At 37.9% G+C, this 24,230-nt stretch overlaps 1 protein-coding gene across 4 annotated transcripts in view; it reads left to right on the forward strand.

The window, feature by feature from the left end:
* The first annotated feature begins 9,295 nt into the window (after positions 1-9,295).
* The window catches only part of LOC136675839 (adapter SH3BGRL-like), a 34,495-nt gene continuing 19,560 nt past the window's right edge, over positions 9,296-24,230 (forward strand). For 3 of the 4 annotated variants that reach the window (XM_066652611.1, XM_066652613.1, XM_066652612.1), the window contains exons 1-2: positions 9,296-9,401; positions 23,568-23,753. In XM_066652611.1, coding sequence (XP_066508708.1) covers positions 9,378-9,401; positions 23,568-23,753 — 210 coding nt within the window. In that variant the 5' untranslated portion in view covers positions 9,296-9,377. The remainder of the gene's footprint in view (positions 9,402-23,567; positions 23,754-24,230) is intronic. The other variant, XM_066652614.1, reaches the window with a different exon arrangement.

Here is a 24,230-nt window from a genome sequence, read left to right on the forward strand (position 1 = left end):
ACTGGCTGATGTAACTTTGTTAACTGACAAAGCGACACATTTATGTTATGATTAAAACCAATATTTAACAAAAAATATATTCATTAAACACATGTAAAATTTTGTATTCTAATCAAATGATATTTAAAAGAGACCGTTACAAACCGGCTCCAATGGGAAAGTTCCATGGCTGGCGTTGCCAGCTCCCGCACGAGTTATGCACAGGGGCCGTGTCTTCATTAATTCAGACTTATTATCCTGGATTTAAGTCCTTTATAGTGTATTTGGTTATTTTTATAACGTCTCTTCCTTACACATGTAAACAATCATACACACAAAAACGCGTGTATTTGTATAACTAAAAATGTGAGTCTGTAAACAAGTTTTAGTCCCCACACCGAGATTATATCCATCCACACACAGACAAAGAGAGTCCACCAGTTTAGATACACTATACTTTGGTTGGGTTTTTATGTACTGTTTCTAATTCTATATTTTTGTTGTGATATCAGTTATAATTGAATATGCATTTTGTCTTGTTCACCAGTGATATTTTTCATTTACTGTAGTTAAAACAGCATTTAACTAATCCATACCCTCACTCACACAAGCGGTGGGCAGACACTTAAACGGCCGGGGAGTAGTGCCAGTGTACTGCTGGAACAAGGTCATCTGCCGTAGATGAACCAGCATGACAGCTTACACAGAATCAAAACGTCATCTGTCACAGTCGTGCACCTGGTATAGAATGCCATTGGGCTCTAAACATGTGAGTTAACTGTTATTAAAATTTTGCGTGTTAACACGTAAAATTTTGTCGTGATAACGTGACCAAAAATGACACGTTTACACGCTTCTTAAGGTTTTCACCAATGGGAGGCCTCAAATCCGGGCCTACTTACATATTTATGATAGGATTTACATCACACACTGTAGCTGACACGAAGCATAAATCCTTTGTGAATGTAGTCCCTACGTTTCATCTGAATTATTCATAACATAGTGAGCGAAGCACTGACCTGTGGCTACGTTGAGCCCTACGTGACCAGTGTGAAGACAGCAATACTAGTAAGCTGATCCCCATAGCAACTGGAAGTTTATTTTTCACAATAAAAAACTCTGGTGTTTAGTACCTTAAAATTTATAAACATGCATATTATTATATAACTTCATTCATAACATGCTCATAATTTTACATCAAATCACTATTCTCTCACACTGTGTGTGTGACACATACTGAGGTGTAATTCATTCACATTGATAAATTATGTGCATTCTTCTAATAGCATACCGCTAAACAATACAGTGCCAATACAAACCTGTAGTGAAATTAACCTTCCAAATCCTCCTCTTTCTGTAAACATGTATAATATGTTTAAAGATACATTAATTTACTCATGTTTTATTTAACCCTTGTGTTGTCTTGCAGGTCAAAAGTGACCCACTACCATGTTTAGCTGTAGAAAAAATACCTTAAACTATCTTTTTCCAACTTGAAATTTTATGACTTTTCCTAAAGAGACCCCTTCATTAGAAAAAATGATACTTTGTTTTTGTTTATGTTTCCATGTGAGCTGTACACCACTAGGGTTCAAAGATTGTCTTATGGGTCATTTCTGACCCGTGAATTATAAAAGCATTTAAACACCAGAAAAAAGTTCAAAGGCCACACACAAACTCTCTCTAATACACACACACACACACACACACACACACACACACACATAAAATAAACTCCGGCCTAATAACACATGATCAGTTCTTAGGTCGGAGTTTCTTTGATGGGACCCTGAATCAAAGTACCCCAGTTGGTTGCTTGCTGAAGCCATGAATAGACATTTCAGTGCCCAACAGGTCCTGTATGAGATATTTTCAGGAGCTCTGGAGGAACAAGAGGATGAAGATGTATCTGAAGAGGAAGATGGGGAGGAATGCAACCCAGAGAGTGATGCATCTTCAGATGAAGAGGAAATCCCTCACGCTGACAGAGAGACTTTTTTGTCAAAGAAAGGCAAAATTGCATGGTCCTCATCAAATTCAGACAGCAACCAGGGAAGAACAGCAGCATCAAACATCATAAGGATGACTCCAGGGCCAACAAGGTATTCGGCTGCCCATGTCCAGGATATTTTATCCACCTTTCTCCTGTTCATCACACCAGCCATCGAAAAAATCATCCTGGAAAACACAAATTTGGAGGGTTTCCGGAAATATGGAGAAAACTGGAAAAAAATGGATGAGATTGACCTGCAGGGCTAAAAAGGGCTTTTGATGGCAGGAGATCAACCCAACCTGGATGTCAGGGAAGAAAAACAAGAGAAGGATGTTCCTTGAGCAGTTGGGAAAGGCTCTTGTCACCCCGTGTATTGAGAGGAGGGAGTGCCTGCCCCGTACAGAAGCCTCTGCAGCCATTGTGGAAGCTGTTCAGGGAGTTGCATCTTGTCCTGATCCACCTGATTCTGCAGCTGGGTCACTCAAAAGAAAAGAAGGAAGAAGGACTGCAAGACAAAAGCTGTGTGCTGCACATGTGAGAAATACATCTGCAAAGCCCATTCTCATGTTCGCACATACTGTCCTACATGTGCTAAATAGAGTTTATGTTGAATATTGTTCACAAAATCAAGCAACATTTTGCTGTTTTGTTAGTGTTATGAGAGAAATATTTCTATAATTCACTTCCTAAAAATATAAAATAAAAACTGTTGACAAAAAAGTTCCAGATTGTTGACTGTCTTTTCTCTTTCAATATAATTAATTCAGAAGTAATAACTTCACATTTATATTATAGCAATAATAAACCTCTACTGTGTAAAAGAAAACTGTTGTGACAGTGTAATCTTTTTCACTGGTGATCTTCTTGTATTGTGTAATAAGCTTTGGTAGGGCGGGTCATTTTTGACCCATAGGACAAGGGGAGTAAACAGAATGTTAAGATCGCACAAGGGTTAATTATGTGTATCTACAAACCGGATTCCAAAAAAGTTGGGACACTAAACAAATTGTGAATAAAAACGGAATGCAATGATGTGGAGATGGCAAATGTCAATATTTTATTCGTAATAGAACATAGATGACAGATCAAAAGTTTAATCTGAGTAAATGGAACATTTTAAAAGAAAAATATGTTGATTCAAAATTTCAATGGCGTCAACAAATCCCCAAAAAATTGGGACAAGGCCATTTTTTACCACTGTGTGGCATCCCCCCTTCTTCTTACAACACTCAACAGATGTCTGGGGACAGAGGAGACCAGTTTCTCAATAGGAATGCTCTCCCATTCATGTCTAATACAGGCCTCTAACTGTTCAATTGTCTCGGGCCTTCTTTGTCGCACCTTCCTCTTTATGATGCTCCAAATGTTCTCTATAGGTGAAAGATCTGGACTGCTGGCTGACATTTCAGTACCCGGATCCTTCTCCTACGTAGCCATGATGTTGTGATTGCTGCAGAGTGTGGTCTGGCATTATCTTGTTGAAAAATGCAGGGTCTTCCCTGAAAGAGATGACGTCTAGATGGGAGCATATGTTGTTCTAGATCCTGAACATAGTTCTCTGCATTAATGGTGCCTTTCCAGACATGCAAGCTGCCCATGCCACAAGCGCTCATGCAACCCCATACCATCAGTGATGCAGGCTTCTGAACGGAGCGTTGATAACAACTTGGGTTATCCTTGTCCTCTCTGGTCTGGATGACATGGCTGATGATGATAACTTAAAAGTCTTTGCTACTTTACGCTGGGTAACACCATTCTGGTATCGCTGCACTATCTTTCTGCGCAACAATGGTGGAATTGGTGATCCTCTTACCATCTTGGCTTCAGAGAGACACTGACACTCTGAGAAGCTCTTTTTATACCCAATCATGTTGTCAATTGACCTAATTAGTGTTAATTGGTCTTCCAGCTGTTCGTTATATGCTCAATTTCCTTTTTCCAGCCACTTATTGCTACTTGTCCCAACTTTTTTGGGATTTGTTGACACTGTGAAATTTTGAATCAACATATTTTACTTTTAAAATGTTACATTTACTCAGATTAAACTTTTGATCTGTCATCTATATTCTATTACGAATAAAATATTGTCATTTGCCATCTCCACATCATTGCATTCCGTTTTTATTCACAATTTGGTTAGTGTCCCAACTTTTTTGGAATCCGGTTTGTACTTCTATATATACATTAAGAGAGGTTAAATCTCCTTCAAAATTAAATTGAACAAAAAATTCTGAATTAAAAAAGGGCTTTTATCAGCAGTTCAGTGGTGGTTGAAGTGAGGGGTTTATATATATATATATATATATGTGTGTGTGTGTGTGTGTGTGTGTGTGTTTGTGTGTGCTTTTAAAAGTATTTATATATGTATAATGTTTATACAAAATCTCATTAAAAAAACATGGTTCAGAACATTAAACACTGGAATTTTTCTGTTATTTGGTAAGTTAAGCCTTTATGTTGTTTCAGCAGTAACGCCATACACCAGTAGGTGGCAGTAAAGCATCATGATTCACGAAATACACAAACTTAGTGTGTTAACACGTTCATAACGCGTTAAAACGTAAATACCTTAGTGTGTTAACACAAAATTATACGCTACATGTTAACACGGAGAATCCAACACGTTTAGAGACTGTTGTTAACTTTGCTGTGTTGTGAAGACAGGTGATGGAAAAGAATCTCCGCAGACACGGTTAAAGGTGTAAATACATCTTTATTTACAGAAACAGTGTCTTACGGGTTCTTAAGGATCCCGTGAGAGGAGTGTTCAATTCAGCACTCAAAATCTCTCTCCCATGTCTAAATTCTCTCTCCCTCTCCTGGCTAGAACCCCGCTCTATAAGATTCTCCCACCTTTCCAAATATGGTAATCTAGAGGATAGGTTTACAATTGCATGTTCTAAGGGACAAAGGGTGGGGTAAAATTTATAGTTTCCTACCCTCACTGACAGCTTATCCTAAACATTTCTCTCTGTGCAACACAGACACAGAGCATATGGCTGAACATAAAAAAACAGTGAACATTCCTTATTACTGTGCTTAAGGCCTTATAATTAAATATACCTCATAATTTTCTCCCTTCGAGACTGTTAAAGTCTCGTAAATTTTTAAGCAACCCATACATGCTAATGTCATAACAAATAAGTGATGCCGTCCTACACACAATTTTAACATCACTTGCATTATGATGTAACAACATTTCATGGAGTGTGAGGGTGAACAAACCTGCCAGGCAGCCATCTTTCTTGAAAATCCTTCAAACATTTTAGACAGGAAAAATTCCCCCATGATCCCTCTGCCTAGGCGATCACAAAACTGTACTCCAGTCCAATTAAATTTATTCTATATCTGTAGGGAGTAAATGTATATGAAAATCTCAGAAAATAAAATCAAACCAATGTCCAAATTCAGGCTAGTCGACCCATCGGACCTTCCAATGGACCTGTCCCTACCTGACACACCCCTTGGCCCTAACATCTACATTTCATGAGTCTATAAGTCTTCATAATAAACAGTTGTTACAATTTTTAATATCACCCGTATAATGGTTTATCAATATCAAAGATTACTAATAATAGAAAATTCAATAAGAACATTAACATAATATTGTCTTTTCAGCAATTTTGTCTTCTGATGTGATGTTGATGACATATTGAGCTTCAGCAAGTCTTCACCATTCTTGTATCAAAGTCCTTCTGTTTTACTGTCCTCTTTTGAGTTTTTGGATCCCTGTATCATTTCAGGAATCTCGAACAACCATCCTCCCTTACAGTGATCTTCCCCCCTTTTTCTTTCTGGAAGAAAGAAACAACAGCCAGTATCTTTTGCAAAAATGACAGATGCAAATAAACATCAAATAGTTTGATCAGAGGAGGATGGGTCCCCTTTGTGAGTCTTGGTTCCTCCCAAGGTTTCTTCCTCCAGCCTCGAGGGAGTTTTTCCTTGCCACTGTCACCTTCGGCTTGCTTGCATTGGGCTTTGATTTATATGTTCTGTTTTGAAACTGTGAAGCTGCTTTGTGACAACGTCAGTTGTAAAAGGCGCTATACAAATAAATTTGATTTGATTTGATTTGAAATAAACTTAATAGTAATACTAATGGATTAATAAGTTTTATAAGCTACAGTGTATACTTCATCCTACAACCTTTATAATTGATTACTAAATAATAAACCTAACAAAATAAAAGAATAATGTCATGTAAGTGAATAGAAAAATATATAATAGTGGATATTCAAAATGGATATCCTTCCACCAGGTTGTTTTCCAAAATTTCCTCCTCATGTTTGTCTGAGTCAGTTCTACTTAATAATTGTCATCTGTACTTGATCTCCAGGCATTACAACTCCAACCCATTTCAAAAATCATAGCTTTTGCACAAGTTAACAACAGTGTACAAAAACAAAACATTTTACACACTGCTAAAAGAGCTGCTCCAAAAACTTGAGCCAACATTGCTCCTAGTGGTCCTAATTTCTCCAATAACCAAGCATTCACAGACCATCCAGCTCCTTTTGATGGACCAAACGCCTCCCTTATATGCTTCAATGCTTCTATAACACTAGTCATATCAGAATTATCTGGAATCAAAGTATAACAGGCATCCCCTGTTAGATTCAAAGCTACACATAAACCCCCTTGCTTAGCTAAAATGTAATCCAGAACCATGTCATGTTTTAACAATGTTAATCTGTGACTTTTTTGTGTATTTGACAAATACTGAAACCCTCTTATTGTTTCATTAGCAAACCCTTGTAAAGTGTACGTAATATTATCTATATGATCTGCTAAAAATGTCACACCATACCATGGGAATAATCCTATACCCCATTTTTCTCCTATACTGATTCTCCAATGATATGCTTCCAAGTTATGAAACTGAGCCATTTCCCTTTTCTGTCTTCTCACAGAATTACCTTCAGAATTCCCTTCATCAGTTGCTTCAACTTTTTGGAGAGTATAAACCTCATAAGGAAGCTTTAATGTTGCCATATAACAACAGCCTGTCCACCCATATGGTAGAAATATGTATGCTTTATCTCCACAAACCCACCAAGTATCCTTAAAATTTCCTATAGTCACATTTACAGGCAAAATGTCATACTGCACCATTAATGTTCTACTCTGTTTCCTATCTGGTGTATGAAAATTCACTTTAAGCAAAGCATCCTTAGGTTTAGGCTTTTTAAAATGCATCTTATAACGAGCACAATCAGATATTCCCATAAACATCCCCTGTCCATTGTGAGTATCATTGGAACAAAAACTGTCTTTAGTCTCCACAGATTTTACTTCCATCACATCAGGTCGTGCTGTCAGTACATTTTCATGCTGATCAAGGAAATTCACATATGGCAACTTCATCAACCAAGTACAATTTAATCAATCAATTTAGGTCTAAACAAATGCACTGACAAAGCCATTATTTTATCTTCTTCAGAGTTTTGCTGATACAATAACCATGATAAAGCATAAGATTGACACATAGCATGCAGTGGTTCTGGTACTGTCTCTAAAATTGATGGCCATGTGCTTGGTGATGGAACTTTCACCACACATGGACCAGTCAACATCATTCTTACGGAATGGGTTATTTGCTGAAACCATACATTTCTAGATGCCCATGGGTCTGTGATTTGTAACACTGAAGAATCAAATCCATATGCTTTCCACTTTGATTCTCTTTTCTGTAATGCATGGCAATGGTCAGTCATTTCTTCAGAGGTGCAGTCAAAATTAAAAAAAAAACTCTCTCTGCCCTTCTAAAGTGATTTTCTGAGTGGTTTCTAAACCATTTGAATCCATGTCTTACATTAGGTTTCTAGCTTCAAAAGCCACTTGACTAATATTCACTTCATGCTCCATATTTAACTCTGGACCCTGTGCTATGTTTACATTCTTCTGTAATGGAAAGGACATTACTTTTGGAGTCTGGGTTACTTTTACAACATTATGTGATCTTGTTATTTTTCCACTTTCAACAGTTGTGATAGATTCAGATGTACCCGAAGGAGAAGTTATCATTGGCAGTGTAGTACTATTGATCTCCTTTAATGGCATATCTAAAGTAGTAAGTGGCATATCAAAAGTGGTTTGGTCCTGAATTCTTTTAGTAGATGTAAAAACTTCAATAGGACTCTGGTCCTTTATCATCACTATCACTGTACGAGTTATGTACCCTTCTCTCCACACATTTTGAAATGGCACAAATTTAAGCTCTGGCTCCAAATAAGAGTATTCCCCTTGATCTTTCCATGTAACATTACGTAAAAGAATTGAACAATCATCTCTAACTTTGAACCACCTAAAGGCATTAAACAAAAGATACTTTCTCTGGTCACAAGGCAAATGATCAACTTCAGGTCCTGTTAACACCACTTCTTTACCACGACTATTTTTCCACTTAGGAGGACTATTACTCCCTGTATTAAATCTTCCACATTTACAGAGAAGATGAACTGATTTACCTAATTTAGCTTTAACTCGATGGACCCTTTATATATAGCTATTTTGCTATTCCGTTTTTTTTGTCAGTGCCTCTTTCAGTTGCATTTAAACAGTAATTATGTGACATAGCCATATTCAATATGTTGTTTTATTTTCTAAAGAACCTTTGCTACTCAAATATGTAATCACTTGAGGTTTTCATGCTGACCGATAAATCAATTTTTCTATAAATTTGTCATGTTTTGACCAAAATTTTACCTAGCGCCTGCTTTTTTTTTTCATATTTCTCAATGTACAGCCTTGAAATCATATTCCCACATCGGATATCTTCACACAGATTGTTAGTGTGAGGTGTCTTTTAGTTGAAAACATAAGCATTTTTGATGCTAATTTATTACATGTCATATTACTGTGGCAAAATAAATTTGTAGCATCAGACGGACATGGTTTTTCTTGATATTCTAAGCTCTGGGATGTATGACTGATAAAGTTCTGACAGTCACAGCAGGCCCAGACTTTCAGGAATTTAGTTCAGGGCGAATATGGACAATATCTCAACAAATAAAAAACATTTTGGTACTTTGGCAGTTTTCTCAGATGCTGATAATATTTACAATTATTATTATTATTATAATCTTTTTAAAAAATGATGAAATAATACTTGTTTATTTAGAAAACACACAATAAATCATTATTTAAGCTTTTTAGTTTATATTTGTTGATCTAATGCAGTGTTATTTGATGTGAAACCTACAAAAACCTTGAAAAACTATAAATTAATAATAGGAATATGTTTTTGCTGATGACTCATATTTTTCTGCCCAGAGACAGCGTGGGTTGACATTATGTGAGTCAAAACGAAACTGAAAGTAAACAGCGTCTTTCTTGTCCCTTTGCAGCACCTTTTTTTCTGATTATAGATATTTTTTTCTGATCCTAGAGGCTTCACAGCACCGTGATGAGAGCACTATTTTTAGAAACGGTAGGATCTGCGCTTTCTAACGATATACGGAGCTCACAGACGCATTCAGACATTCAAGACTTACAAAGCTGATTATATAAGGTGTGTTTTTCACCCCGCAAAATGCGGGTCCAAAGGGTTTAACCACCGTCTTGAAAGGTGATGACGTTGTTGAAATTATCAAAGGCATTAGTGTAGTTAGATGTGATCCATTTACCCCCTCACTAACTTCTCATACCGTTTAGGTCCAACCTTTTTCCGAACTGGTCTTGGACTCTTTTCTTGATCCAAGTCTCTGAACTGTTTTGAAATGGAATTACTTCTTTCTGGAATGGGACCTGCTGTTTCTGGGACATATTGAAATTCAATTTCTCCAAACTTTTTGTCTTGTTTACAATCTGCTGTGTCATGTCTGGCATCGTCAGAAATATACACAGAATCATCAACATCATCCAAACCAGGGACAATCTCCTCTTAAGGAGATCTACTCTGGTTTGTTTCTTACATGTTATTTTCAACCTCTTCTCCCTCATGTTCTTTTGGTTCTCCTGAACCTGCAACCTCTCCTCCCTTTGAGAAAGGCTTCTCTTCACTTGGTGCTTTAACACAGTGAGATAAATGATACCACGTTGGAGACCCCTTAACTTGAACCGCCGTTCCAGTACTGCGAACAACTTCAAAAGGTCCTTCTCTGCATTCACTATAACATTTTGTTCTAAATAACTTTACAAACACCTTGTCTCCAGGCTGCAATTTATTCTTCCTTTGCTCATCCAGCCTCTCCTGCTCCTCCTCTTTTCTTTTCTTTTCTGAAATGTATGTGGATATTCTTTTATGTAAATTAGCTAAGTATGAAACATATGTTCTCATGTCATCTTCTAAAAGGGCTAAACTTGGACCTTTCCCAATTGTACGCAAACATGGCGTTGGCATTCGTCTGCCTGTCATCAACTCATGAGGAGTCATGTGTAAATCACGCAGCTCACTTGAGCGACACACCATTAATGCTAATGGAAGCGCTGCTATCCAATTTAACCCCATGTGCTGTATTGGTGACCCATCAGTTTTCTTAAACCCCCTGTTTTTCCACACTGATCCAAACAAATGATACACATTATGGGCATACGCCGAATCTATGTATATGTTTACTCACTTACCTTCAGCCAACAAACATGCTTCTGTTAATCCCACAAGTTCAGCAAGTTGTGCAGATGGCTGTGGAATTACTTCAGCCTTTTCAACAACAAAGTCGGTCCCCTGGGCTCTTACTATTGCATAGCCAGCCCTCAATTTATCTCCTACACGGTAACAGGACCCATCAGTCCAATACTCCACTTCAGCCTCACGCAATGGAAGAGCTTGCAAATCAGATCTAAGTCTCGAATACCTCTCTGCGTCTCGTTCACAGTCATGTGGCTCACCATCCTCTGAAGTTGGCAAGTTCTCAGCTGGATTTACTGTGACGCACCTTGCTAGGGTAACATTATCTTGTTCTAAGAGCCTATGATAATCTCTAATTCTAGGCATAGTTAGAGTATGTTTACCAATGTTTAAGAGATTTCTAAGACTATGATGGGTAAGAATTGTCACTGGATAACCCATCGTGACAGATGATGCTTTCACCATTGCTCTGTAGCAACTTGGTAACCCCAATTCCACTTCTGAAAAAGCAGTTGAATAATAAGTAATTGGTTGGGGATTGGTTCCCGTATTTGTTGGCTGACAAAGAACTGCACATGCATATTTTCCTCCAGTAGAAGTGGACACATAAAACAAAAAATTCTTAGAATAATCTGGCAGAGATAATGCTGGAGCCTCTTGTAATCTTTGTTTTATTGTCTCAAAAGCTAAAAGGCCATCCTGTGTCCAGGAAAGATTACAGTAAAGCTGAGCATTCCCTGTATCTTTAATCATAGCTCTCAAAGGTCTTGTTAAACTAACTGAGGAATACCCCGCAATACCCAAAAATGTCATAATTTCTCTAACTGTTCTGGGTTTGGGAGCTTTGCAAATAGCTTCTAACTGCTTATCAGAAATACATCTGTGTCCCTGTGTTATGGTCTGGCCTAAATAAACTACCCTTTCCTGACAATACTGCAATTTTTTCTGAGAGACTTTATGCCCTTTCTCTGCCAGCATCTGTAACAAAGTAATTGAATCCTTATGACATGTTTCCTCATCTGGTGCACAAAAAAGAATATCATCCATGTATTGAATGACAGTACTTTTTAACTTCTGATCTACCCCAACTAAATCATCTTTCAATACTTTATTGAAAATGTGAGGATTATGTTTATATCCCTGTGGTAATCTCTTATACTCATAGAATTGTCCCTTGTATGTAAACCCAAATAAACCCTGACATTCTATACTTAGTGTAACACTAAAAAATGCACCACATAAATCTATTACTGTGAAATACTTTGCATCCGGAGGAATTTGGGCTAGCAAAACATGTGGATCTGGCACTTCTGCTGGAAAGTCTGCTACTACTTCATTTACTGCTCTCAAATCATGTACTAAACGATAAGAGTTATCTGGCTTCTTCACAGGCAACAAATGTGTATTACTCTGCGGATTCTGTGTTATCTTCAGAACATCTGCTTTCACAAGACCTTCGATTTGTGGTTCGATCCCTTTAATTGCTTCTTCATTCAAGGATACTGAGGCTTCCATGGAGGTCTTGTTCCTGGTCGGAGTTCAACTTTCACTGGTTGAGCTGACTTCACAAATCCAATGTCAGTGCTATGTTGTGACCATAAACATTTTGGAACATATTGCAGCATTTCCTCTTTCAAAGAGTTTGAATCCATCTTCTCATTGTAAAGTGATTCATGTGTCATCCTGACGACTTGTGGCTGTCCTTGTCCTTGAGCAGTAATCATAATCTTAATAAATCGCTGATCTTCACTCCTCCAGATGGAAAGATTCTCTTTTAGCAGTTTAAAGACAACTTCTTCTGCTTCTGCCATCATTGTTCACTAGTGATGAATAAATATTCATCACTATTTGTTTCTGCTCACAATCTTCAGACACCATCAAAGTCACATGTGGTACACTTTTTCCCATCTCAAACTCTTTATGCAAGTAATCATTTTTGTCTATCTTCATAGCAGCTCCTTGTGGTCCCAAAATTATGCAACATGAACGTAATTAAACTTGCTTTGGTTGATGACTCAGCCATTGTTCTGCATCTGATTGTTCAGCATCCTTAAAATATTTCAGTGTACAATGAAATGGATACTCTGGAGTCTTTGCATCAGGCATGTTTGCTACAATAAACTTCTCCCACATCTTGGCTGGTTCCAAGAATTCTTCCCTAAGATTTCCAATACAAAATACTGCATAAGCTTCAGTCTCTGTTTTCATCATCAATTGATCAATCATTTCACTCGGCACTTCCACCAGGCAGCCGTCTGGTGTGCATTTTATTGTACAGTTCAGTCTGCACAAAGCATCTCTTCCCAAAAGTGCAATAGGTGTATTTTCTGATACCAGTATGAGTATTGTAGTCTTCAGATGTTTATAGCAAATCTCAATTGGTTCTGTGAGAGGAATCAGCTGTTTTACTCCCTCAAACCCGATTGTCCGAATCATCTGACCAGACCTGGGGAGGTGTATAGCATCTTCAGGCCGAATACAGGTGAAAGCAGCTCCACTATCTGCCATCTTTGTCAATGGTCGATTATTTATTTTCACCTCTATTGTTGGATCTCTCTCCGGCCCTATTGCTACCAGCTGACACCTCCCACATGAGTTCTCCGGGCATCCCTAGAATCCTGGTTTCGGGCCCCTATAAGGGTTCACAGGTCCCTTGATTGACCTTGGTTGTCCTCTGTATCCTCCTCTGAATCCTCCTCTAAAGTATCCCCTGAAGTTTCCTGGCTGTGGCCAGGGAGTCACTGGTACATCTGATGTTGACTGATGTTGACTGATCTGATGTAGATGTTGACTTTTTTCTTTTTTTTCTTGTTGTCCACCAGTTGTATTTGGTTCGGCTTTCTGAGGGTCTCTTCATCCTGTATTTTCTGATCATGTTCCTTCTTTCTATATAGCTCCACTTGATGGGCTATATGATCTGTATAGACACTCTTTGCCATGCTTCCAAGACCCACTACTTCTGCCAGTTTACTTCTCACTGGTAAGGGTAGTCCCTTCTGTAATTTGGCTCGCAAAATTGACTGCTCCATCTGATTTAAATCTGGATCCTTTCCTGTGACATTTCTCCATACCTAATGGACTCTTGACACATAGGCTCTCGGGTTTTCTTCTCCCAAAGGCTCAATCAGGATATTGTCAGGATGCACATTGGTTGGAAATGAATCTTTCAATGCTCTCCACATTCGACCTCTGATTGCAGCAAACAGCTCTGGATCATTAACAGCAGTTCTTACATATCGATTTAGGCCCGCTTTCTGTAGAATTTCTTCCATGGCTGGAACTCCCAGGAGATTTGCTAAAAGTCTCTTTATGTCACCTATTGCAGGCTGCGTTACCACCAGAAGCTCTTCCAATTTTGAAATCCAAGGATGTGCTCCTTCTTGCAAAGTAGGCAACTTTTCCATGATATCTGACATATCTGTATTTTGCCAAGGCTTGTATTCCAAATTCCGTTCACGGACTATCAATGGACACATCTTTTCAAGTGTTTTCCCTTTCTTTGGACACAATGTGTATTGTCTTTCAGATTTTTTAGTGTCTTCATTTTTCAGGTCCTCCTCATATGTCTGCAATTCTTTCAGTTGTGTCTCCAGTGAACTAGAAGCATTATCCAAGCTCAATAAACATTGGTCTATACTTTTTTCTACTTCTCTTAAAGCTCTCCGTCTGTCTTCTTCTCCTTTTGTGCTGGATGTTGCAGGAAAGAATCCTCTTTCAAAGAAAGATCCCTTACTCTTCCATCCATCATCACTTTCTTCATTCTCTGTTTCATCAGAACTTCCATCTCTTGAGTCCTCTTTCCTTCTACTCACATCTCCTCTTTTTTCTGCTTTAGCCAGCATTCGTCTGATGGCTGGGTCATATCCACCCATGGCCTCCTCCTGGTCACTCAGATCCTCATCTCCAATGGTCCTCCTTCTCATTCTCAGTTCACCTCTAGTCTGCAGACGTCGAGTTTTCTTCTTGCTTTTGGAACTCGGACACAGTTTTATCGTTGTCTCTGCTTGTCCTGTTTCAATGATGCATTCATCTTCGTCTTCAATGTGATAACTTCCGCCTTGACTGATCACTGGAAGCTGAGGATAGACTTTCTCAGTTTTCACTTCCTTCTCATAAGGTGGTGGTGCCTTAACTGAGTCCACATGTGAAAAAGACACATTAACCTCTGCAATCTGTTTTTCAATTGTTTTTGTACGCTGATTCATTGCTTCTACACCTTTCCCCCTCTTTTCCTTCGCCGCCTTTATCAGTTTCTGACTCTCTTGTTCAAATAACTGGAGAATGCCAAGCTCTATTTCTCTTTTTTCCTTTCACTTTTCTCCTTGATGCCCTTTCTTCTGTCCTGCTTTGTATGTTGATACAAGTACCTCTATTGTTTTAATTACATCTGGGTTAAGTGTCCCCTCTACGGGCCATGGTTGGTCTATGTCAGGCCATCGCTTATAAAATTTTTCGCATATTCTTGCAATGCCTTTTATTAAAATCTTTATTAAATGTATTATTTATTTTTCTTAACTATATCAACAGGAGAAACCCCTTTTGAAACATTAGTGCCCATTTTTGACATAATAATGACTAAATATGTTCCCAACTTACACTTATTAATTATTTCTCTCCTTTTTCCTCTGTTTATAGGCCACTATATTACCACAATCAATAAAAATTTATCCCCAATTGAATTTGCCAACTTCAGAGAAATCAAACCTTAATATGCAATACAATTCACACCACTAAATCCCTAAGTGATATAACTACTAAGTGCACCATAAACTTATATAAGTTTGTATATTCTTTAATTACAAGGTAGTTATTGAATGTTTAATAAACCTAAGGCTCACCAAGCACTTGTAAATATGATTACCACTAAATATTTGCAACCCCATTACACTTATAGCAAAGCTTAAATCAGAAACCCCTTTCCAAATAATCATTTTTTCTTGTTAATTCTTTATAATCAAATTCACAAATAATGGACTAAATGCAAATAGATAAACACATCAACGAATTTCCAATTATTACTTTTTAATAATGAGACCTATTAATGATTTAATCTAAATGTATCAATGCAGGTGTTTGTGAAAGAAGTTTGTGGATGAAATGACTGGCCTTTGTGCAGTCCGCTCTGCTCTGGGTAACTTCGTCCCCCCTTTTTCCAGCCAGCTCCTCGTCTCCTCACAGGATGTGAGAAACAGACTCTCACACACCCCACAGGATAAGAGAAACAGACAAATAGAAATTTAATACATTCCGCTTACTTTGTAGTAAATAAACATTCAATATGCTTATTTGTATTTTATTTACCAACATTTAGTTCATTCATAACATTTTTACCCTTTATTCAATATTGTAAACACCTCCAACAAATCTCTTCATTGGCTTAAAGCCTAAATGACCTTTTTCTCAACCCCCCTTTTTCTCTCTGACACTCTCTGGGCAGAGGTGTCCTTTCCCCCCTTTCTCCAAACACACCCACAGAAAATGTATGGCTCTTTACAGCACACACACACACTCATGAACAAACAAAGAAAGGAGGGGGTTGATCATTCCCCCACTTTCTCCTTATTCTCCCCAAAAAAATATTTCAGCTGACACACACACACACATAGTTACAGACTAAGGGACAAAGTTATAGGATGGGAAAAGGGAGGGGGTGAGAGACACACTCACACTGACACACACACATACACAGCATCCAACATCCCCCAAACAGCGCTTACACACACCCATCCCTTTCAACACAATTCTCATAGTCGACTCATTCACACATTAAAAGCATGCTTTTTTTATTGACGCCCTTTCCTTTATTTCCTTATTTCCTTATTCCTTTATTTTTAATTTATGCTACCTTATGAGGTGTAATAATTCAAAAAGAGGCAGCATCAATACAGTGTTCATCAGTGTTTCGAGTGGGCTCCCCTAATTAAATCTCTGCATCACACCTCCAGTTTCTCATCAAACTGACCCAAAAAATCACGTAGTGAATTTTTCAGAATTTACGGCCGGGCTATCCCCGCCTCCACAAGGGCTTATCCGAATCAGGGCGTCCTCTTTTTATTTAACTCTATTCTCTCTTTTCCTTTTTATCTTATCTTTTTACCTTCTTATCCTCTTATATTATTCCTCTTATATTCCTTATATTCCTTTTCCTTTTAACCTTAAATACATTTTAACCAAATGCCACTGGGCCCAGGGCTTCTCACTATTTCAATATAATCTAATTCCACAATAACTCAAAGCTTACTTTCACGCAATGACTGTGATTCATGTCTTACAGTTTCAAGCAAAAACAGGGCCCTGTTTACCCAAATGTGCATGTCATCATTAGCTCACCCTATCGTTACTAATTAAGCTATTCTACACTTATACTTCAACTTTTCCTTTCCTTTTCTTCTATTCCTTTTTACGGTTTTCTTCATTATTCCCTTTTATTTACTTCATTTCTATATTAATATGACTATAGTTAAAAATTTAGAACGGAGAAACTTTATCCAACACCATTATCAACACAACACTGCATACACTAATGAGTCTATCTCGGTGCAACTCTTTCTGCATCAGACAGCCCAAACACCCAACCAGCGCTCAAATTTGTGAAAATCTCACCTTCTATTTGTCGGCTTTAAGAGGGAGTTCGAATGCAGGAGCCGTCTGTAGCAGAAAAGCCACAACTCAAAAAACATTATAAGATCGCAGTACCAAAGCATGGCTCAATGTTGCATGTAGGTATTTTAGTATACACTAATTAGGCTACGAGTTTAATTTTTTTTAGTCCAATACACTTTATAAACTTGAATTCCTCTGTTTTTTTTTTTCATTTGTTCTAAATTATGCTTCAAAGGTATACATCTACAAATGAGTGTGCACAAGTGTGTAAAGCTCTGATATTTAAGTACCCTTTTCTGAAGGAAAATGAGTGTGAGTTAATTCTAATAGTGAAAATTACTTTGCCTTTTTATATTTGTTCTAGTATAATTTAATTTGAAAACAGGTTATTTTCATTTTAAATGGCTTGGCCTGCTCTATAAGTGTGTAGAAATACATGAGGTTTCGTAGTTACGGCTGGTAAAATGTAGCGCGGATGAGCCCATTGCAGTGGGCAGACAAGATGCACTATATTCTGAAGCAACTTTGTGGTTTAATAAGGGTTGTATCTCTGGTTGTACACAAGGAACCAAAACATGCTATAAGTTGCTGAACAGCTTTTGATTTACTCTACAACATTTCTTGTCGACTTTTCTTAGTAAGATAGGGATATCCAAACTCATATTTCTGTAATGGTAATTTTTATATGTCTCTGTTGAAAGAACTTGTCTGCTTGTTTGTCTGTATATTCATTTCCAATCGTCAACAGAACTCACAAACTAAGTGTATGTCAGGTCAGCTCGAGGTCAGCTCTTTATCAGAACAAACCACATCTTGTATATCAAACTGAGATGTCTCTAAGGAAACTAAGCTTGCGGAAACATTGAGTGATTATCTTATGGTTATGACGTATAAACTACCTATATAAACTCTCTGTGAAAACATCTTCTTTGTCCAAATTCACACAGTACTCTCTGCTATTGTATGTTGACCAACTTAAGGTTAAATAAACTACTTTCTGATTCCAAAAGCTCTGTTAAATTTCAATTCTTAATACTTGCACTTATTTTCTCCACCACAATTTCAAAATGTTTTTAAATGCTTGTGACAATGATACATGTGTATGTTCAACGTTTTCAAATCTCTGCCTTCTTTTTTGTACAAGACTCTGTGTATAATCAGTAATGTTGGACGAAATTGGAATAATCTGAAACATGTAACATGGAAAAGGTTAAGTATTAGCTGCCTGAGTACCATTTGAAATGACCAATCATATGTTGCATTAACTTAAAATAAAAAAAAATACACTGATACTATATTCCATAAATACACCATACTACCATATAGCCACAAAGGGGAGTATGTGTCCACAATTCCATTTAGACCTAACAGGTGGTGGTGGGGTCTTAGGCCGAAAGGCGATTTAGTTCAGAAAATAGCAGTTGCTTACCTCTTCGTAGTACCACACCATACCAATCCACATATATTATATGTCACTTGGCAGACCTTATCAGCCTAGCACGCAGCGCCCCCTAGACGATTTTTGCCGAGCCCGGGGTCAGGTCCTGGGCGCAAGCGGTGGGAGCTAAAAATCCTCAAAGTTTGGGTCTTTTACCCGCAATTTTGCATCAATCCACCAGGTTGCTCCCGGAACGTCCTGATTCCAATATATTCCATTATAGGCAAATATATTGGGATTGGGATGGCATATATCCCAAGGTTACATATATATTGTAAGTGGGATGCTTGTCCAATTACCATATATCCTGATGGTGTCAGATATATTGAAAATGGGATGCTGGTCCAATTGCAATATATCCTGATGGTGTCAAATATATTGTAAGTGGGATGCTTGTCCAATTACCTTATATCCTGAATGTGTCAAATATATTGGAAATGGGATGCTGGTCCAATTGCAATATATTCTGATGGTGTCAAATATATTGTAAGTGGCATGCTTGTCCAATTACCATATATCCTGATGGTGTCAGATATATTGAAAATGGGATGCCAGTCCAATTGCAATATATCCTGATGATGTCAAATATATTGTAGGTGGGATGTTTGTCCAATTACAATATATCTTGATGGTGTCAAATATATTGGAAGTGGGATGCTTGTCCAATTACCATATATACTGTGTCAAATATATTGCAAGTGGGATGCTTGTCCTATTACCATATATCCTGAATGTATCAAATATATTGGAAGTGGGAAGCTTGTCCAATTAACATATATTGTTAGGGACGTGGGGTGCGGACTGAAAGATGCGGATGCACACGCTAATAACACAGACTTTATTTTACACGAAATATACAAAACTAACACAAACGAACTCGAGGGCAAACAGGAATCGAAGAAAGAACAAGGCTAGGAACGCGAACCAGGAACAACATAACTAGGGATTCTAACAAACCGAGCAACTGGAAACAAACACGAGAACAACATGGATAGAAACCGTACAACTTGAACATAGCAAACAATACAAAGAGCAAATGAAAGACAACAGGAAGTGAGGGAAGGGGACTTAAATACAAAACACAGACGAGACGCACCTGAGACAAATAACCAGGGTGACGAACAAGGAGGCGGAACAAAGGCGGGACTAAAACAACAACAAAACAAAGCCATATGCTGAGAAAACAGACCAGACGGGACGAGAGCGTGACATATATATTGTGTCAAATAAGTGGGATGGTGTCCAATCACTACATATTATCATCAGAGTACTTTTTGGGAAGACATAATTTTAATGCCTAAAAAAACATTTAGCCATGCATCCCATGGCTCCCTGATCTCATATCTGTCCTTGGAGTTGTAAAAGTCCACTGTCCAAAATCCATATATATTTTTGACTTGAATATATTGGAAGTGGGATTGTCAGATCTCAGCTTCAGAACAACGTAGGAGGTTTTTACAAACGCTCTTCTCTAATTCTGGGTCTATCTTACTCAGTGTGTGAGTTTGGAGAAGATTGGAGAGAATACATATTTTCACTCAAAAAAACTAAAAGGTGTTACCCTTCAAGTTTTTTTGAGTGAAACTATTTATTTTCTTCAATCTTCTCCAAACTCACACCCTGAGTTGATGAGACCCAGACTTAGAGAAAACTGCTGTTACTTTGAAGATATCTCACTCCTAAACCAATATCTGATGATCCAACTTCCAATATATTCCAGTCAAACACAGTGGAATTTTACACTTGTAATTACAGAAAAAAGATCAGAGGGACTTGGGTTGTATGGAAACATGTTTTTTTTTAACCATATAAAATGTTTTCCCAAAACATATACAGTCCTTACTTTAACCATCCCAATTGCAATATATTTGACACAAGTGATATATATGTGAATTGAGATCCAAATTTCAATGTATCTAACATAAGTGTTATATATGTGAATTGGGATCTGAAATTGTGGCAGAGAAAATAAATACAAGCATTAAGAATTGAAACCTAACAGAGCATTTGGAATCAGAAAGACACCACCACCTGTTAGGTCTAAATGGAATTGTGGACACATACTCCCCTTTGTGGCCATATGGTAGTATATCAGTGTATTTTTAGCATTTTGTCTAAAACTATTTAATCACCAGCGGTCCACCCAGAAAACACTGCGAAACACTAGTGGACCTCCATCTTTGCCCTCAGTGGGCCAACAGTGGTCTGCCGTCTCCTTGCTATCAGGGAAGACATATACAAAGCTAAGTCAGGCTTTAAAGCAGAAAGCCTTTTTGGCCCGACAATACATTATAATAAGGTTGGGTTTTTACGCACTGTTTCTAATTGTACAGAATCAGCACGTCATCTGTCACTGTTGTTAAATCTATGCTACAAATCGTCCTACCGTGTGTCCTACCACAGCATGCTGCCTTATCAGAACATGCTTCCTGCGTTAACACTGTAGGTGGGATAGAGAACAGACCGAAAGTAGCATGAAATTACGCTGAAATACCAGAATCCTGACGTAAACGTGTCACACCAAATTCTGTGACCCTAGAGGGCACTACTTCATAGCTTTGGCATAGGAGGTCACAATCTGTGACAGCGGCCGTCAGAATTTGTGACCCCCAACTGAATCTCCACATTCAGGTTTAAGGACATTAATGTAATTAATATTCAGTGGGGTCACAAATTCTGACGGCAGCTGTCAGAAACTGTGGCCCCTATGCTGGACATGAATTAGCGCCCTTTAGGGTCACAGAAATCGACAGTCACAGAATTCGGTGTAACACGACTGCTCCATGAGACTGACGAAGAACACTCAGAAAAGTGACACTGAGCCAGCTGTGGGCCAGCGCCGTTTTCTGACTGTGACTCTGAGCCGACTCTGAGTCAGCTATACACCGACATTTGTTTAAAAAATGCACATCTATAAAAAGGAAATACCATTCGCAGCATTGTGTACATTTGAGTCTTGACCAAGGCTATTGCTTCGTCCGGAATAATTTGTAGATTTGTCTTCTTCAACAGAAAGTAAAGTTTTTTTTTTTTATAATATTCGATTTAGCACATTTAAATCATATGCAATGAATGACTCCATCTGTTATTATATGTTGATATAATAAATATACACGGAAATTCTTCAGCGTTAAATCAACACTATTAATGTTAACAGTGAGAGTGTTCAATTATTACAGTAACAGTGTTGTTAATTTAACACAAATTGTTACTGTGTACAATTTTGATTGTAACAGGCAAGGTGACCTATGCAGTGCATTTTTAAAAAACTTTAAAATTAAATTATATTCCAATTTAATTTAATGGCCATGATTTACACTTATAATGTGGGCCAGATGAGATTCATTATATGTGGGCCACGTCTGGCTGACATACTAGTAGGCAGCACTGCCATTTCTATGCCAGAAGTGTGCCAGATGAGTTTTTGTATATGTGGGCCGCTTTTGGCCCAAAGGCAGCATTGCCATATCTGTGCCAGATATGATTTAGAACATGTGGACTAGATAAGTTTTGTTATATGTGGGCCGCTTTTGGCTGTCATGTAGTTTTCCAGTAGTTTTCCAGTCTGCACTGAAAGTGGGCCAGATATGTTTTGTCACATATGGGCCAAATGTGTGTTTTAAAATATGTCCCACTCTTGGCTGACATGGGTCAGCAGTGCTGTCTGGGAAGCATTTGTTCATGTGTGGCTTTCAAACATTCACAAAATTGAGAGTTTTTAAGATATGCTCCAGGAGCTAAGAATGTAACTTGGCCTATTTTTATCCTTGTCCACTTCTGCCTCAGTCTAATTGAAGTGCCCTCGGTGGGAACAGACAGCTGAAGTTGCCAATCACTCAGCCACCGAGACCCTCACAGACACCCACCCACACACAGCCCCCCTCGCTGAGCTGTGTACAGAAATAACTTCACTCTGCCCTCACTGTGCTCCAGTTCCAGGCTTTTTACAACGTCTCTTGCTTCTATTTACACTTTCAATATGGTTATCAAAGTTTTCCTGGCCTCTTCTTCAGGATCTACAGCGGTGAGCAAAGACATGCTTCACAGTTCAGCTTTTCATTCTGTCTCTATAAGGCCTTATCCAGTGGGTTTATATCCCCTATGGCTAACTGCTGCAGCATTGTTCAAAAACCTTTATTAACAGTACTAACACTGTTTAGTTCTGCTAAACTCTAGATTTAGATGAACTTTGGTATCTAAACAGAAATAAACATTTAACTTGGGTAAGGAGTGAAAGACCTCAGGCCCCCTGCAGTTTCTTTATATATCTCTGTGGATCACCTTCCAAACCTGCAGCAGTTACTCACTGAGATCAGGATCTGGGAATAAAATTAAATTCTGTGTTTTATAAACGTTAATATATAGTATACATGAATGAATCATTCTTACAAAAAATGTATAGCAATAATTAATTCAGCACAACAGTTTCATAATCTATGAGGTTTTATCACTGCATAGTAACATTTATGTTTTCTTGAATTGTCAATGAGGACGACTGGAATGTGAGTAAAGCTGCCGGCTGAATAAACACAAAAAACAATGACTGTCATACACAGAATTTATACCATAAATTACACGTTAAAAATCGGAAATTAGTCCCCTTTAAAATGCCGGAATGTACACCATAAAACACGAGATGCTCTGTAAGTGCCGTGGAAGACCGCACATGTGAAAATGCTGGCTGGTAAATATTTTAGATTTACTGATGCATATAAGGAAGTTAAGGGAAGGTACACTGTAAGTAAGGGGTAAATACACTTTAAATTTACCAAGTTACCAAAAGTTATTCTTAATGCAGTTTAAAATGTTGGGTTAGTGTTCTGTGTCTGTATTTAAATACATATCCTGATATATACTGTAAACATATTTCAAATATCACATTTATGATTTACATTTGAAACATATCTCAAAGTTCTACAAGGTAATAAGCAGATATGATCTCAAGTGCAGTTTTACCTTAAACATATAGTTTATTCCCTTCACAGATTAAAAAGAAACAGCAAGATGTGCTTGGTTTCCTGGAAGCTTTAAAAATTGAATACGCATCTCTGGACATAGCCTCTAACGAAGAGAACCGAATGTGGATGAGGGAAAACGTTCCCGGAGACAAGAAGCCATCCAATGGGATTCCCCTGCCACCTCAGATCTTCAACGAGGAGAACTACTGTGGGGTCAGTGTGTGGCCCTTAGGGCTCTTTGGCCACTACAAACTAGTTCTTTAGTTATACAACAAAATCAGCAGTTTATTTTTAAAATATTAATCTCTGTGACTTAAATAACAGAAAATCTGCTGAAACCTGCAACGTGTCTGAAATTGGGGCCTCTGGTTTTGTCCTGGAGGTAAAGGATGGGCTCGGATATATTACACTGTGCAATGACCATTCTCATAAACCGTAAAATGATCTTGGTGGTAAACAATGGGTGGTATTTTAACTAAAGTGAATTTTTGGCTGTTACAACCAATAAGAAAAGGTTACAGATTTAGACCATTGACAGATTTCACAGGTTGTGAAGCTCATGGTGAACACAGGTCATTAGCTTGATGTAACTTCCATAGATTTGAAGTGTTCGTATGGCAAGCCGTTTAAACATTAAATCACTTTCTGACGATAGTCTGACTATCTTTAATTAGATATCGAACATCTACA

The sequence above is a fragment of the Hoplias malabaricus genome, chromosome X1, assembly GCF_029633855.1.
Source record: "Hoplias malabaricus isolate fHopMal1 chromosome X1, fHopMal1.hap1, whole genome shotgun sequence".
Taxonomy (NCBI): Eukaryota; Metazoa; Chordata; class Actinopteri; order Characiformes; family Erythrinidae; genus Hoplias; species Hoplias malabaricus.